The sequence below is a fragment of the Trichoplusia ni genome, chromosome 9 (genome assembly GCF_003590095.1).
Source record: "Trichoplusia ni isolate ovarian cell line Hi5 chromosome 9, tn1, whole genome shotgun sequence".
Taxonomy (NCBI): domain Eukaryota; kingdom Metazoa; phylum Arthropoda; class Insecta; order Lepidoptera; family Noctuidae; genus Trichoplusia; species Trichoplusia ni.
This window is the reverse complement of record NC_039486.1, coordinates 1,319,931-1,332,290: the sequence shown is the minus strand read 5'-3', so window position 1 is coordinate 1,332,290 and position 12,360 is coordinate 1,319,931. Positions and strand designations below refer to the sequence as shown.

General features: G+C 36.4%; 2 protein-coding genes across 2 annotated transcripts in view; one reads left to right on the top strand and one right to left on the bottom strand.

The window, feature by feature from the left end:
- LOC113497386 (gamma-aminobutyric acid type B receptor subunit 2) overlaps positions 1-8,439 on the top strand; it is a 58,433-nt gene extending 49,994 nt beyond the window's left edge. Inside the window, exons 8-16 of the mRNA XM_026876929.1 lie at positions 1,033-1,314; positions 2,005-2,065; positions 2,770-2,998; positions 3,353-3,488; positions 3,756-3,844; positions 4,001-4,190; positions 4,448-4,766; positions 5,052-5,281; positions 5,403-8,439. Coding sequence (XP_026732730.1) covers positions 1,033-1,314; positions 2,005-2,065; positions 2,770-2,998; positions 3,353-3,488; positions 3,756-3,844; positions 4,001-4,190; positions 4,448-4,766; positions 5,052-5,281; positions 5,403-6,308 — 2,442 coding nt within the window. The 3' untranslated portion in view covers positions 6,309-8,439. The remainder of the gene's footprint in view (positions 1-1,032; positions 1,315-2,004; positions 2,066-2,769; positions 2,999-3,352; positions 3,489-3,755; positions 3,845-4,000; positions 4,191-4,447; positions 4,767-5,051; positions 5,282-5,402) is intronic.
- A 79-nt stretch (positions 8,440-8,518) lies between these two features.
- LOC113497755 (probable ATP-dependent RNA helicase DDX28) lies at positions 8,519-12,257 on the bottom strand. Its single transcript, XM_026877457.1, has 5 exons — positions 11,661-12,257; positions 11,018-11,289; positions 10,530-10,702; positions 9,836-10,112; positions 8,519-9,362 (listed from the first exon to the last, which is right to left on the bottom strand). The coding sequence occupies exons 1-5, from the start codon at positions 12,181-12,183 to the stop codon at positions 9,114-9,116; spliced, it is 1,494 nt and encodes a 497-aa protein (XP_026733258.1). The 5' UTR covers positions 12,184-12,257; the 3' UTR covers positions 8,519-9,113.
- Between the last annotated feature and the right edge of the window lie 103 nt (positions 12,258-12,360).

Below are 12,360 nucleotides of genomic sequence, written 5' to 3'. Positions count from 1 at the left end.
TGTGTCTGGGGATGGTTAATAAGTGCAATTAACTATTAATTATGTAGTTATAATAATCCCTGGAAATATTATGCATTACAACAACAATTACGTTTTTATAGACCACAAGGAGAGTACATTGATGAATGCTATTACCCATTAATCATTTGCTGTGATTGGTGGTTTAATCAAGGATATCAATGGTGATGAAATATACTTACTGTCAAAGAATGTACAACATTTATTTTTAAAACACATTCAAAATAGAATAACCGACACAATTACATCGAAGATACAATTTTGGAATAGAAAAGACCGAGAATAGAAAACCTTTATTTAGCACCATTCTTTCGCCAAAAATAGCAGTACTAAGGCTTCATCTATTATTTATGGTCCTAATATACGCGTCAAGATATACCGATGCCACATTGAATCGAACTATCTGCCGTCAGTTGATGCTTTATTCATTGCTTGCCGACTGCGCCCAATAAAATGTACAGAAAGATCCCTTGACGTACTTCGGGGACTGTCACATTGTATTTTAGTGTTATATCGACAAATGGAGACTTCAAACACATTATATTTTCACTGCTGTTACTTGTCTTGTAAATTGTGTAGGCAACTTATGGAGAAAAGAAAACTTCAGTGCAATAACTGACTACCAAACAATAATGACCCGCTAAACTACAATGAGATTCTAAACTTTTTAAAGGAGTAACTTATGGAGTTTCTTGCCAGTTCGTCTGCATAAGAATGACACTTTGGAACCGCGTCACTAGTCAACATTGTAACGTTTTGAAAGTGCCTGGAAAACGGCCTACTTGAAATAAAAACTGTGATTTTTGATTGTGAAACTCAGTTTTTAACTACCATTCTTTTGTGTTGGTGGCGATCGAATACAATATGTTCAATATTTTTTTTCACACAATGCGCTATCAATGAACTTGTACGAAGAATTATTACTGTTGTAGAAACGCGATAGCGTATTAAACAACGAACTCTGCGCATAATTTATTTACGCTTCCACTTTATTCTTACTAACATCTTACTTTCATACATTCACTGATATCATATTTTCAGACAAACGAAATGTTCTACCGAGAAATGGAAGCGGCTGGAGTCGCGGTCTCCCCTTTCGCCCCGCAGACCTATGACGCTGTATGGGCAATAGCATTGGCCCTAAGCAAAGCAGAACAACTCTGGAGGTCTGGTAACAGGAAGAACAACGGGACAAACAACACGAAATACGGACTCAGCCATTTTGATTACGATAGGCAAGATATGGCGAAAGAGTTCCTAGACCAGCTCGCGAATCTCAGCTTTGTTGGAGTATCGGTAAGTATTGGTCCTTTTGTTCTAATATTTTTGGTACTTTAGAGAAACCAGTACATATTTTGAGAATTGTCTCCATTTTTTACTAGTCCATTGCCTGATTATAGAACTAAATTATAAAATCACATTGCTATGCAAATATCATACAATCAATTAATAGGCTCCAAATCTATTAGCATTGAATAATTAAATTCACGGTCCTTCGGTTCAGCTTAATAAAGCTAACCAAAACGACCTTTAAATTGATTTGTACTTGTATTTGCCCTATTTTAGCAATGACCCAACCATTACCTTTAAAACTGGACAGCAAATAAGCGGCAATACGTGGCACAGTCCAAATAGGCTCTAACAAAACATTATTAACGTAAGTGGGTAGGATTAAATTAGCATAGTTTTGAATATTCAACGCCAGATGTACAGTACAGTTGGTATTATACCACCTATGTCGTTTCGATAATTTAACTAGAACCAGCTAAATAATTAACGACTGGAATATTTAGTGTGTGGCGCCCACGCTCGGTCCTATTGATCTAAGTTGTCTGGATGCGGATCCTAGGGTACCTCTAGAGACTAAGTGAATTATTTCGCTTGAATTATCTGAAGGTATCGGCAGAGGTGGATTATTTAGCTCGGCGTCGCCCTAAGCACTATATTGGATAGTTAATATTAAAAGGAAAATGAATTTTCTTTCAGGGTCCCGTTTCGTTCAATGGAGCAGATAGAATAGGCACATCTGCGTTCTATCAAATCCAAGGTAAGTCAGGAATATATTAAGGGTTGGGGAATTTAATCATTTTGAAATTACTGAATTAAGTAATTAACTAGAAAAGCTCCCTAGTTAAATCTTTTAGAGTAAATGTGGAAGAGTTCTATTCTCGAAGTAAAATATATTTATTAAATAGATTTACTTCACCCATTACAACGGTAGTAGTTTCACATATTTTTTGGTGTATGAAAGGTTTTAGTGATCTAGTAGGTATATGACAAAGGTAATTTAGTCTTTTAGCTAAATGTACTGTGCTTTTTGTAAAGGTTGCTTTTTGTACAGTAACTGAAGTTATTGCTCTGAATAATAGATATATACCTATATTGTGTACTTTGAGAGCTTACAGTAAGCACGCAGAAGCGTATAAAAGTTTTCAAGTTTATGGATATTTTCGGTGTCTTAATGTCATTTTTTAGTATCACTTTGGGTATGGTTCAAAAGAAGCCACTGAAAAATTATTGTTTATAAAACTCACTACTTTATGCTACATTGCCATACATAATATAAAACCTCCGAAAACGTATATATTCTTTGAAATTTAAGACTAGCTTCATGTCTCTACCACTGGAAGCATCATAACCTACCTTTAGTCCACTTATCACTACCAAAGATTCTTCTAGATTAAGTCCTGTTTTAGCACCATCTGTTCTTTCTTAACAATTATTATTCACCCAAACTTTCCCATTTACCAGGAGGAAGACCGAAGACGGTGGCATTATACACACATGGCAGAGAGATGTCGTGTGCAGACTGCGCGCGGCCGCAGTGGGCGGGCGGGATCCCAGCAGCGCGTCGAGTGCTGGTGCTCAGGGTGGACTCCGTGTGGGCGCCGGCCAGACTGGCCGTGGCGACCCTTGCGGCTGCAGGCGTGGCACTGGCATTAGCGTTCTTGGTGTTTAACTTACATTATAGTAAGCGGAGGTGAGGGTTTAACTTGGCGTTTTGTCACTGCTCTGTGATTCTTATGTGATTTTCTTTTTCAAACCATATGTTTTTTTATCGTTAAATTACCTTCGAAGTGAACTTTTACAGCAAAATCACCATAAACATATAACAAAAAACAAAGAGCGTCGAACTCATAAATGTCTGAACACTTTTTATCCAGCGACGTGAACGACTACCTTAACATATTTGGATCAAAATTAAAACTAATCACTCGTTTTCGTTAGTATCTAGGACAAACCTTTAGTGAAATCAGTAAAATGTTTAATTGTATTTTCTAACATTCACGTTAAGTTCAGAAGCTACATTCATGCCTGTTTTTGCATTTTCCAGGTCAATAAAGCTATCATCACCTCGTCTAAACAACATGACGTTAATCGGCTGTGTGTTGGTGTACACCGCTGTAGCCTTGCTGGGAGTCGACAACGCGACCCTGCCGTCCTACGTGCCCTTCTCCGCTATGTGCACCGTGAGTTTTACACATAGTTACAGAACTTGGAAACTGTAGTGAAGGTTAATGAGGAGCTATTTTGACTGACAGCGACGAATACTAAACTAACAAAAATGAATTTATTTTAGTAAATCTTTACAAGTAAGTTAGCTCCGCAGAAAGTATTCAAAATCTAACAAAGACTTTAAAATTCAATGACTTTATACCCGATACTGGTAGGAGCTGAATGACTCAATAAACCAGTAGTGTACTGTCTAAGCCTGTTTAGATGATTTTTTGTTACAGGGTAGGGTTTACATCCTCTCCGCTGGATTTTCCCTGGCCTTTGGATCCATGTTCGCCAAAACCTATCGAGTACACAGGATATTTATAAGGTAAATATTTCTTACCCAACTACTTACAAACAATACTTAAGTCCTTGTAGACGTTTTGTACACTTTTACACCAGTGTTGTTTATAATATGGTTCTTGAAAAGACTTTTTTGATAAAATTCCATCTTTAATACTCAATATCTCCCAAAATGTTTCAGCAACCGCAGTGGAGTTTGCAAGACCAAGCTCTTACAAGACACTCCTCTGATCTCCCTCGTCTGTGCCCTTCTCGTTATTGATGGTATGATAGTCACACTGTGGGCCATGCTGGACCCCATGGAACGACATTTGAAGAACTTGACCACGGAGATCAGCGCTACTGATAGGAGCGTGATTTATCAGCCACAGGTGGGAAGATATTTAAATTAAGTTTGACAATTGTTTCATAGCTCTAAGAAGAACGATGTTCTAAAATATCTAATTAAGGACAAGTATGTCATCCCTACTTGGTAGTCGTGACATGAACTTTTATAATAAAAAGATTATGAAGATAACGGTCAAATAGATTTGTAGTCTTACATATGTCACATTTGGTTCATAATTGCTTAGGTCAGAATTTCAAACACACCTCAGCTTCTAAACCTCCTTTAACCTTTCATTTACAGATTGAAGTCTGCAAATCGCAAAACACAACTGGCTGGCTTTGCGCTCTCTACGCCTACAAGGGTCTACTTCTCATCGTCGGCGTGTACATGGCTTGGGAGACCAGGAACGTCAAAATTTCCGCCCTAAACGACTCAAAATACATCGGCATCAGTGTATACTCCGTAGTCATCACAAGTGCTAGTGTGGTAGTGATCGGTACCATTATCTCCGAGAGAGCCACACTAGCGTACATCTCTATAACTAGTCTTATTCTTATAACAACGACTTCTACATTGTGTTTGCTGTTTTTGCCGAAGATTGTCGCTATTAGGAGTAACGGTAAGCTTAATATTATGTACCTATCTCGAAATATACAATCTGTAGAGGTTGAAACTATCAGGCCTGAGTTGTAAAATGCTTACAAAATCTTTCATTTAAATCCACAATTTAAGATACAAACAAGAACCTTAGCGATTTTAAATACCAATATTTGACACGATCATATTCTAAAACTTGCTACCTGCAGAATCACTTTGATAATTACAGAGTTAGTTATAAAATGTTAATCAATATTCGATGAAGTTAAATTATAAAATCAAAGTATACAACAAGTTTCACTTTCAGCCGAGGAAGACCCCGTAATACAAAGCATGGGTCTAAGATTAGAATGTAAGACTCGAAGATTCGTGACGGACGAAACGCAAGAACTGCACTTCAGAATAGAAATACAGAACAGAGTGTATAAGAGGGAAGTCGCAGCGCTGGACAAGGAAATAGGAAGACTGGAGAAACTGTTGGCGGAACCCTTGGACTCAGGCACGGGGTCCGATGCGTCCCTACCTTTACACAAACGGGTGAGAAATTCTTTTTATTGTAGACCTCATGACTACGCATTTAGAGTAAGATAGGGTAATTATTAAAGTAGACCTTATTGTTGTTCGATTAGGAACTTATATAGCATGTATATTATTTCAGACGGAACTAAACACGGTGGATGAAGAGGGTTTAATCCACGCGGATTTAGACCGCCGCACCCCAAGCATCAGCGGTGGACTGCCCATGTTACTCCTCTCCGTCCTACCGCCCGTCATTCCTCGTGCCAGCTGGCCATCAACAGACGCCTTCAGAGGCAGAAACTCAGTCAGTTTCAGTTCCCAACCAAAACTCAACTACAGGAAGTCTCAACCAGCGATAGACCTATACAACCTCTGTCTAAACAAACGAGAAGAACATACAGGATTCCTCAGCAGAATCAAAAGCTTCTTCGGCAGTAGACCGTCAAGCAGGAAAGCCTCAACAATGTCGATAGCGGACCCTACTGGTCAAAGTATAGCGGCAGCTTTAAAAATGCACGTCGGTATGATAGCGGGACTAGTTCCCGGCAATAGAAAACACTCCATGGTTTTATCATGCAACACACTTCACGTTCCTCACCCAGAACTAAAACTAAGAAGAGAATCGTACGCCAAGAGTGGTCCTATTATCCGCGTGACTGACGACGAACCGTCCTGTTCCTACGATCCGGACATTCCAAGGCAGCCACCGCAGAAGTATATTGCGGAACCTGAGACCAAAGTAAACTTCGTACTGCCAGCTACTCATAAAAAGGCAGTTTCACACGAGAGCTCCTGCGAAAGGATTAAAGGCTCACCCCGTTTCCCTCATAAAATAGCTCCATCTGCTGCAAATAGTTTGACAACTTTAGATACGCGAAGAAAAACAAGTGCCGATAGCGTATTCAATATTACTAATAGGGTTTTTGAAGAGCAGCGAAGGTACAGTCATCAGAATGTCAACCAAGACGTTAAGAGCAAGTCTGTTTTGGAGAGTAGGTGGAAGTCTACTGAGGATGCAAGACCCGGTCCTTCGTCACGAAATTAGATTCAACAAAAAACGGTATTATCGCATGCCAAATTTTTCAAGGTTTTTGTAGATGTTTGTATATTTTATACTTGATTTAATGGCACTATTGGAATTACAAACGCTAAGAGAAACTGTTGAAGTCTATAGCCAAATGTTTTTTATCGAAGATAACTCTGCTCATTGTAAGATATTTAGTTCTAATACATAATAAATATATGCTATACTGAATTAGTTGTATTTAGGTAAATAAGATTACTTATTGTGTAATATAACATAGATTTTGTTTTTGAACTAATGATCATTCCTATCAGTGTAGTTTGAATTTATCCTAAACAACTGGCATAATGAATGTCGTGTATATAACGTCAATTATTTTCTTTAACTGAAAACATTAATATGAACCTTGTAACAATGAAACTGAACTCTCCATTCCGACACCCCATAACTTTCAGTGATTATCCCTTAAATCGTCACTGTAAATAAATACTAAAAAAATAAGTTTAAGTATTGTATCCAACAAAATGACGACTTCTTATCATAAAACTATATCAACATAAGTGTGTAATTAGACTCATTACTGTATATTATGTGTAGATATCGACTTGTACAATATAATGAAAAAGGGATTGCAACACCAAAGAGTAGCATTTAGTTTGACTCGGGCGGTAGAAACGCTTGGAGTATTAAACTTGATTTAGAAAATGCGAGAAATCAGAAATCAAGAAAGTTGCGTTACATTGCCGAGTCACGCTGCTATAGAATCATAAGCAAAGAATAATTGGCGGCAATGTATAACAACTTGCAAGATACGCTCGCATCGTCTGCATCAAGCTTTTTGGTCTTTATGGCCGATATTTAAGTGCCAAATGGCTGTCTCGTGGCCTTTTAAATATTGACAATTGAAGAATAACTCCTTGATTTTTATAAAATTGTTCATTTAGGCATCCATTTCGAACAAATTAGAACAATGATGTATATACTAAAAGAAATATCCTCGCAAGGAATGCTATCCTTGTGACGTGGGGTATTTCACAAACATTTAAGTCACATGCACAAAGTCACCCAGACATAGGCCAAACATTCGCGGATCACACAACGTTTGTCCTACGAGGGCGAAACGTGCGACGCCGCGACGTAGTTTAGCATGGTGACCTTTACCATTGCGCTATCCGTGTAGTCAAAACACCTAAGTCTGGTATAGACTGAATATTGAAGCTAAAAAAACACGGAATTGACCTTACAGAAGAAAATCAATGTTTAAAAGACCACAAGGCTATTTTAACCAAGTATTATCTTATACTATTTTGTAAATATTCAATTTTATATGTGTGAACATCTGTGTTACTAATCTTAGTGCATTTTGTAGGAAAATATAGAAGAAATTAACTTACCTATACTAAAATATTATACCTAAGGTGATAAGTAAAAGCATCCTACGTGTAAATAACTTTTAAGAATAGTCGTTTTTAACAATGTCGTTGATTTCACTATATCTTATTTATTATAACAACCATGTCAATGAAATTATTTCTTTATGTTTAATCGTGTGTTAATTAACTTTTGATAACTAATACGTAAATGTAATAAAAATTGGATGATAATAGTCAGCCATAATGAATTAATTATTGCCGTAATCTTTTTTTAAATATACGTTTTGAGGATTGGCTAAGGTAAGCAGTGTACAGCCAGAATATAAAAATATTGTTTTCGGTCAGATAACCCAACGTTTATGATCTTGAAATTGTGTTAATTAATTAGGGTTATAGCCCAACTCTAATATAAAACTTACGTAGTCCTCATTATAAGCAATACTTTAGAAATATTTGAAAGACTTGCTGAAGTCCAAAGACACTTTATTTTTAGAAAAAAGTGTACTCTAGTACTTGCCCTTGTATTTAGGGACGGTCCCAAAGTGTTCAATTGTTTATAAAGGGATCTTATGTGTGTACCTATAAGTAGATATAGATTGTAATTTGTGTGAATATATGTAATAAAATTATTGGTTTTAAACTTTAAAAGCATCTTTATTTCATCTAACTTCTTGTACCTACGTAGTTTTTATCAGTAGGAGTTAAATATTTTATATCGTGTATGTATCTGGTTTCTTAGTCGAGCATTTAAATGGACATGGTTCCAACAAATGGGGAACATTTTTTTTAATATATTAGATGTTTATGATTTCGTTTATCATTTTTACATTAAAAGGTAGAAAACTAATAACAAACTTAAACATTTCAACATTTTATTCGATTTATTTGTACTAAATCTACATTATATTTACAGTTAAACTAAGCCTAAATAGTAAATACTGCCAAATCTATTAATAAAAAACCACGGGTGGTTTGGCAAATAGGTGTGATTGCAAAATGGCATCTTTGAGATTAAATCAATAAAACATAAAACAAGCTTAGATAATATTCGGAATAACTTTCGTATGATGAAATTTTACTTTCTGATCATGCTAGCTTGCTATCTTAGAGTGCTATGCTTTTCAAGTTCAATTACACTTACTAATCTATACTGATCCCAGCTGGCTACTAAAATGACACTGGTTTCTCTCTTAAGATCAATGCAGTTAATTTAGACTGTTAAAGGAGGACTGTTGGATGTATGGCAAGCATGTAAAAAGAGAGGCGCAACTATGTACACAATGTTGTTTTGTCTTGCTTGCACAACGGCATCGATCCTGCGTTCTTCTTTTTGAGTTTATGGTAGAAATAACTAAAGTTCTTGAGCCCAGAAAGTAGTAAAACTAATCATTGCTTCAATCCTGCTAGCTCAGAATTTACAGTAAAGGCGCTACCCTAAATTTGATTCCCAAAACTAAACTTGTCCTTCCATTTTAATAATTCTTTCTTCAATCAGCCTTCTTATATTCGCGTTCACTCTCGGCAGTTCGCTGTGTTTCCTTATCGATAGCTCTATTTTCTGTACTAACTCTACCTCTCGCGGCCACGCTATGAAGTTCGTGATGGCACAGTCGGGCGGGGACCCGATGCGACCGGTGCGGCCGCAGCGGTGGATGTAGTCCGCGGTGTATAACGGGAAGTCGTAGTTTATTATGTGTTGTGTCTGGAATTTAAAAGATAAACGTATACTATATTTATAAATGGAGAATGAAAACAAAATTTGAAAAAAGCATAGCAGAGAGATACAATTACAACGAACAACGTGAAATAACAAATGGGTAATGATGTTAAATTTTTTAAAGATCGTATTTTTGGTATTGATTCCCGTCAGTCAGCATGGCGTCAAAAACTGCTACTAACTCTACAGGTTTCAATGCAAACCATTGTGTTTCTGTAACTTTAGTGCTTATTGGTGCCGGACATCCTACTAATATTATAAATATGAAAGTTTGTTACTCTTTGACACAAAAACCACTGAAAAGATTTAGATGAAGATAGTTTATAACCTGGATTAACACATAATATAAATGATAGCTTTTATCCTGATTTTATGTCCCCGTTATCGCGGGCGGAGCCGCTGGCAACAGCTAGTTAGTAAAGTCACAAACAAAAACAATAAAAAATAAAGAATCTTACCCTTATCGTATCCAATCCTCTAGACGCTATATCGGTACAAGACAAAACATCAACCTTTCCGCTCCGAAACATCTCAAACTTTCCCAACTTCAGGGGCACCGCCATCCTTCCGTTAATGTTAATGCATTCTACGTTATTCTCGTTAAGGAACATAGATACGAAGTCACAGGTCGACGTTTGGTTGGAGAAGATCATGACTGGACGTTTTAGATTCAAGTCTGCTTGCACTAACTTTAATAACTCTGCAGGTTTGTGTGCTTTTCCGAGACGGAGGAATCTGGAAAAATGAAAATTCGTAGTTTTTTCGTAAAAAATTGCGCTTTTTTTCAAGCTTGCTCTTTGCACGTAACTTTAAAGTGGAGACTCAATCACAGAAAAATGAATAGAAATTTTAAAAAAATATATAAATTGCTTTTATGAGCAGAGCCAAAATAAATATTCCAAATATGGTCATAATCTATCAACAACTTATTTTAACAACTTCGACATTGCATTTAATCTTTGTATAGAGGGGGGAATCACAAACATCCAAGCCTTCTGCTCTTTTTATAAAAATGCCCCTCATATGGATCCCAAACATTTACTTAGCTAAAGACACAAATCATGGGTCACACAAATGCTTGCCCTATATGGGGATTGAACCCACGACACATCATGGCCTATACCACTCAGCTATCCGTAGAGTTATACTTACTTTTGTGGCACATGCGGTAACAGCCTATGAATATTACTTGTAGTTACAGTTTTCAGTGACTGGGGATCCACAAACGCGCTCACTGCTTCTGGCAGCTCGTGAGGCATGGTCGCACTGACCAGGGTCACCTGACATCCCACTGGAGGAGTTTGTATATTCACTTTAAAGTGAATCTGAAAATGATTATTTTTATTTAAAAATAAAGAATGTTTTTATAAAGTGCTATGCTTGTTCTAAAGATAAAGGTAAGCCTTTGTTAAAGTCATTAACTTGACTGGTTACAAAACTTGTTATGAAAAAGATTTTCTTATTCCTATTTGTATGAAACCAGCAGTGTTGCAGTCCGAATAGCATTTGAACGATTTTTAACCAGAAATTTGCTGATACATATATTATGTTGCCATAAACATGATGACCAAAGTGTTATTTATAAATCATTACTTTAAAATTAAGTTAGCAAAAGGTCTAAACCGAAAATTATTCCTTACCGCAAACTTCTTCAATAGATTAGCAAGCTTATCAATAAAACTGTCGTCTAGTAGTGTATCAGCTTCATCCAGAACCACGTGGTGAACATTATTGACCTTGAATATTCCCGTAGTCACTAACTTACTGTACGCTCCTAACGTAGTTACAAGGAGGTCACAATATTCTATCGGAGGGTTTAACATCTTTTGTTTAGTACGTCCCCCAACTAGCGTAGTAACATTCAAGTTTAAACGTTGAGCTATATTTTGAGCCACTTCGCCAACTTGCGTTGCTGTAAAATATATTAATGTTGGTTTATTATCATAAATATATAAAAAAAGCGCAAGACAATATTTTTTTCTGAAATGCTGATAAAGAAGTTGCATTTCAAAATATGGAGGTTGATAAATGCATGTGAATGGCCATAGCTTGTCATTGTATTTTTTATAAAATTATAGAAATAAAACTTTTAAAACCAACACAATAGGTCATTAATTCAATTAAATATTAAAATTATTATTCAGTGTAATAATAAACTAATTATGATTAGCCAACTGTGTTAATCATAAATGTGTATCTTGAAAATTATTTATGTTTTACATTATAACAATAGCAAATTAATTGTATAGAATATTCCTATTTTATGAAAAAAAACGAACTTACCTAATTCTCTACTAGGAGTAATAACAACAGCCAGAGGACTGTTAAAATCCTCTTTGATACTTGGTTTCCACTCAAGAATGTGTTGGAATATCGGCAGTAAATACGCCAGCGTCTTGCCGCACCCGGTTTCCGCGGTCATAACAGTGTTGTAACCGTTTAAAATAGCTGGGATCCCCTTAGATTGGATGGCAGTCGGCAAAGAGATTCCTTGCTCGGACATAACCTCTATCAAACTCTGACATAAGCCGATTTCTTCAAAACTCTTCCTGTAAACCTCCTTTTCCACCTTTTTATTAGCATCCCCGTAGACTATAAAGTAATCATTTTTCGACTTGTTATGCAGCCAGCCTTTAGAAGCCAGAGGAATACCTTCAAATTTACTGTAAGTCTGACCCTCATAATGATTGAATTCCGATCGCTTACACGATATTATTGGTAACTTTTTCTTTGCCTGCTGTACACTGTAGTACCGGCAATATGACAAATTTAATATCGGCCGTAATTTCGACATTATTACGGTCATTATTTATAAAAGCATGAAATCTCAAACTTCGCACATAGCCTCGAAGTTTTGACATTGACGTAACTGACAGCAAGAGAAATACGTTTAGTTCATTAGTTCTCGCATTTTAGGTTTGAAGCCGGTTAAAAAGCAATTATTATCATTAATAATTGTTAACAGTCCGCTAAAATACAATTG

Bases quoted from the DNA above. Each gene is read 5' to 3' on its own strand.
- LOC113497755 (XM_026877457.1), bottom strand. From the start codon at position 12,183: ATGACCGTAATAATGTCGAAATTACGGCCGATATTAAATTTGTCATAT. The intron at 11,290-11,660 runs GTAAGTTCGTTT...TATATTTTACAG, and splicing joins TACTCCTAGTAGAGAATTAG to CAACGCAAGTTGGCGAAGTG. The intron at 9,363-9,835 runs GTAAGATTCTTT...TTTAAATTCCAG, and splicing joins GAGGATTGGATACGATAAGG to ACACAACACATAATAAACTA.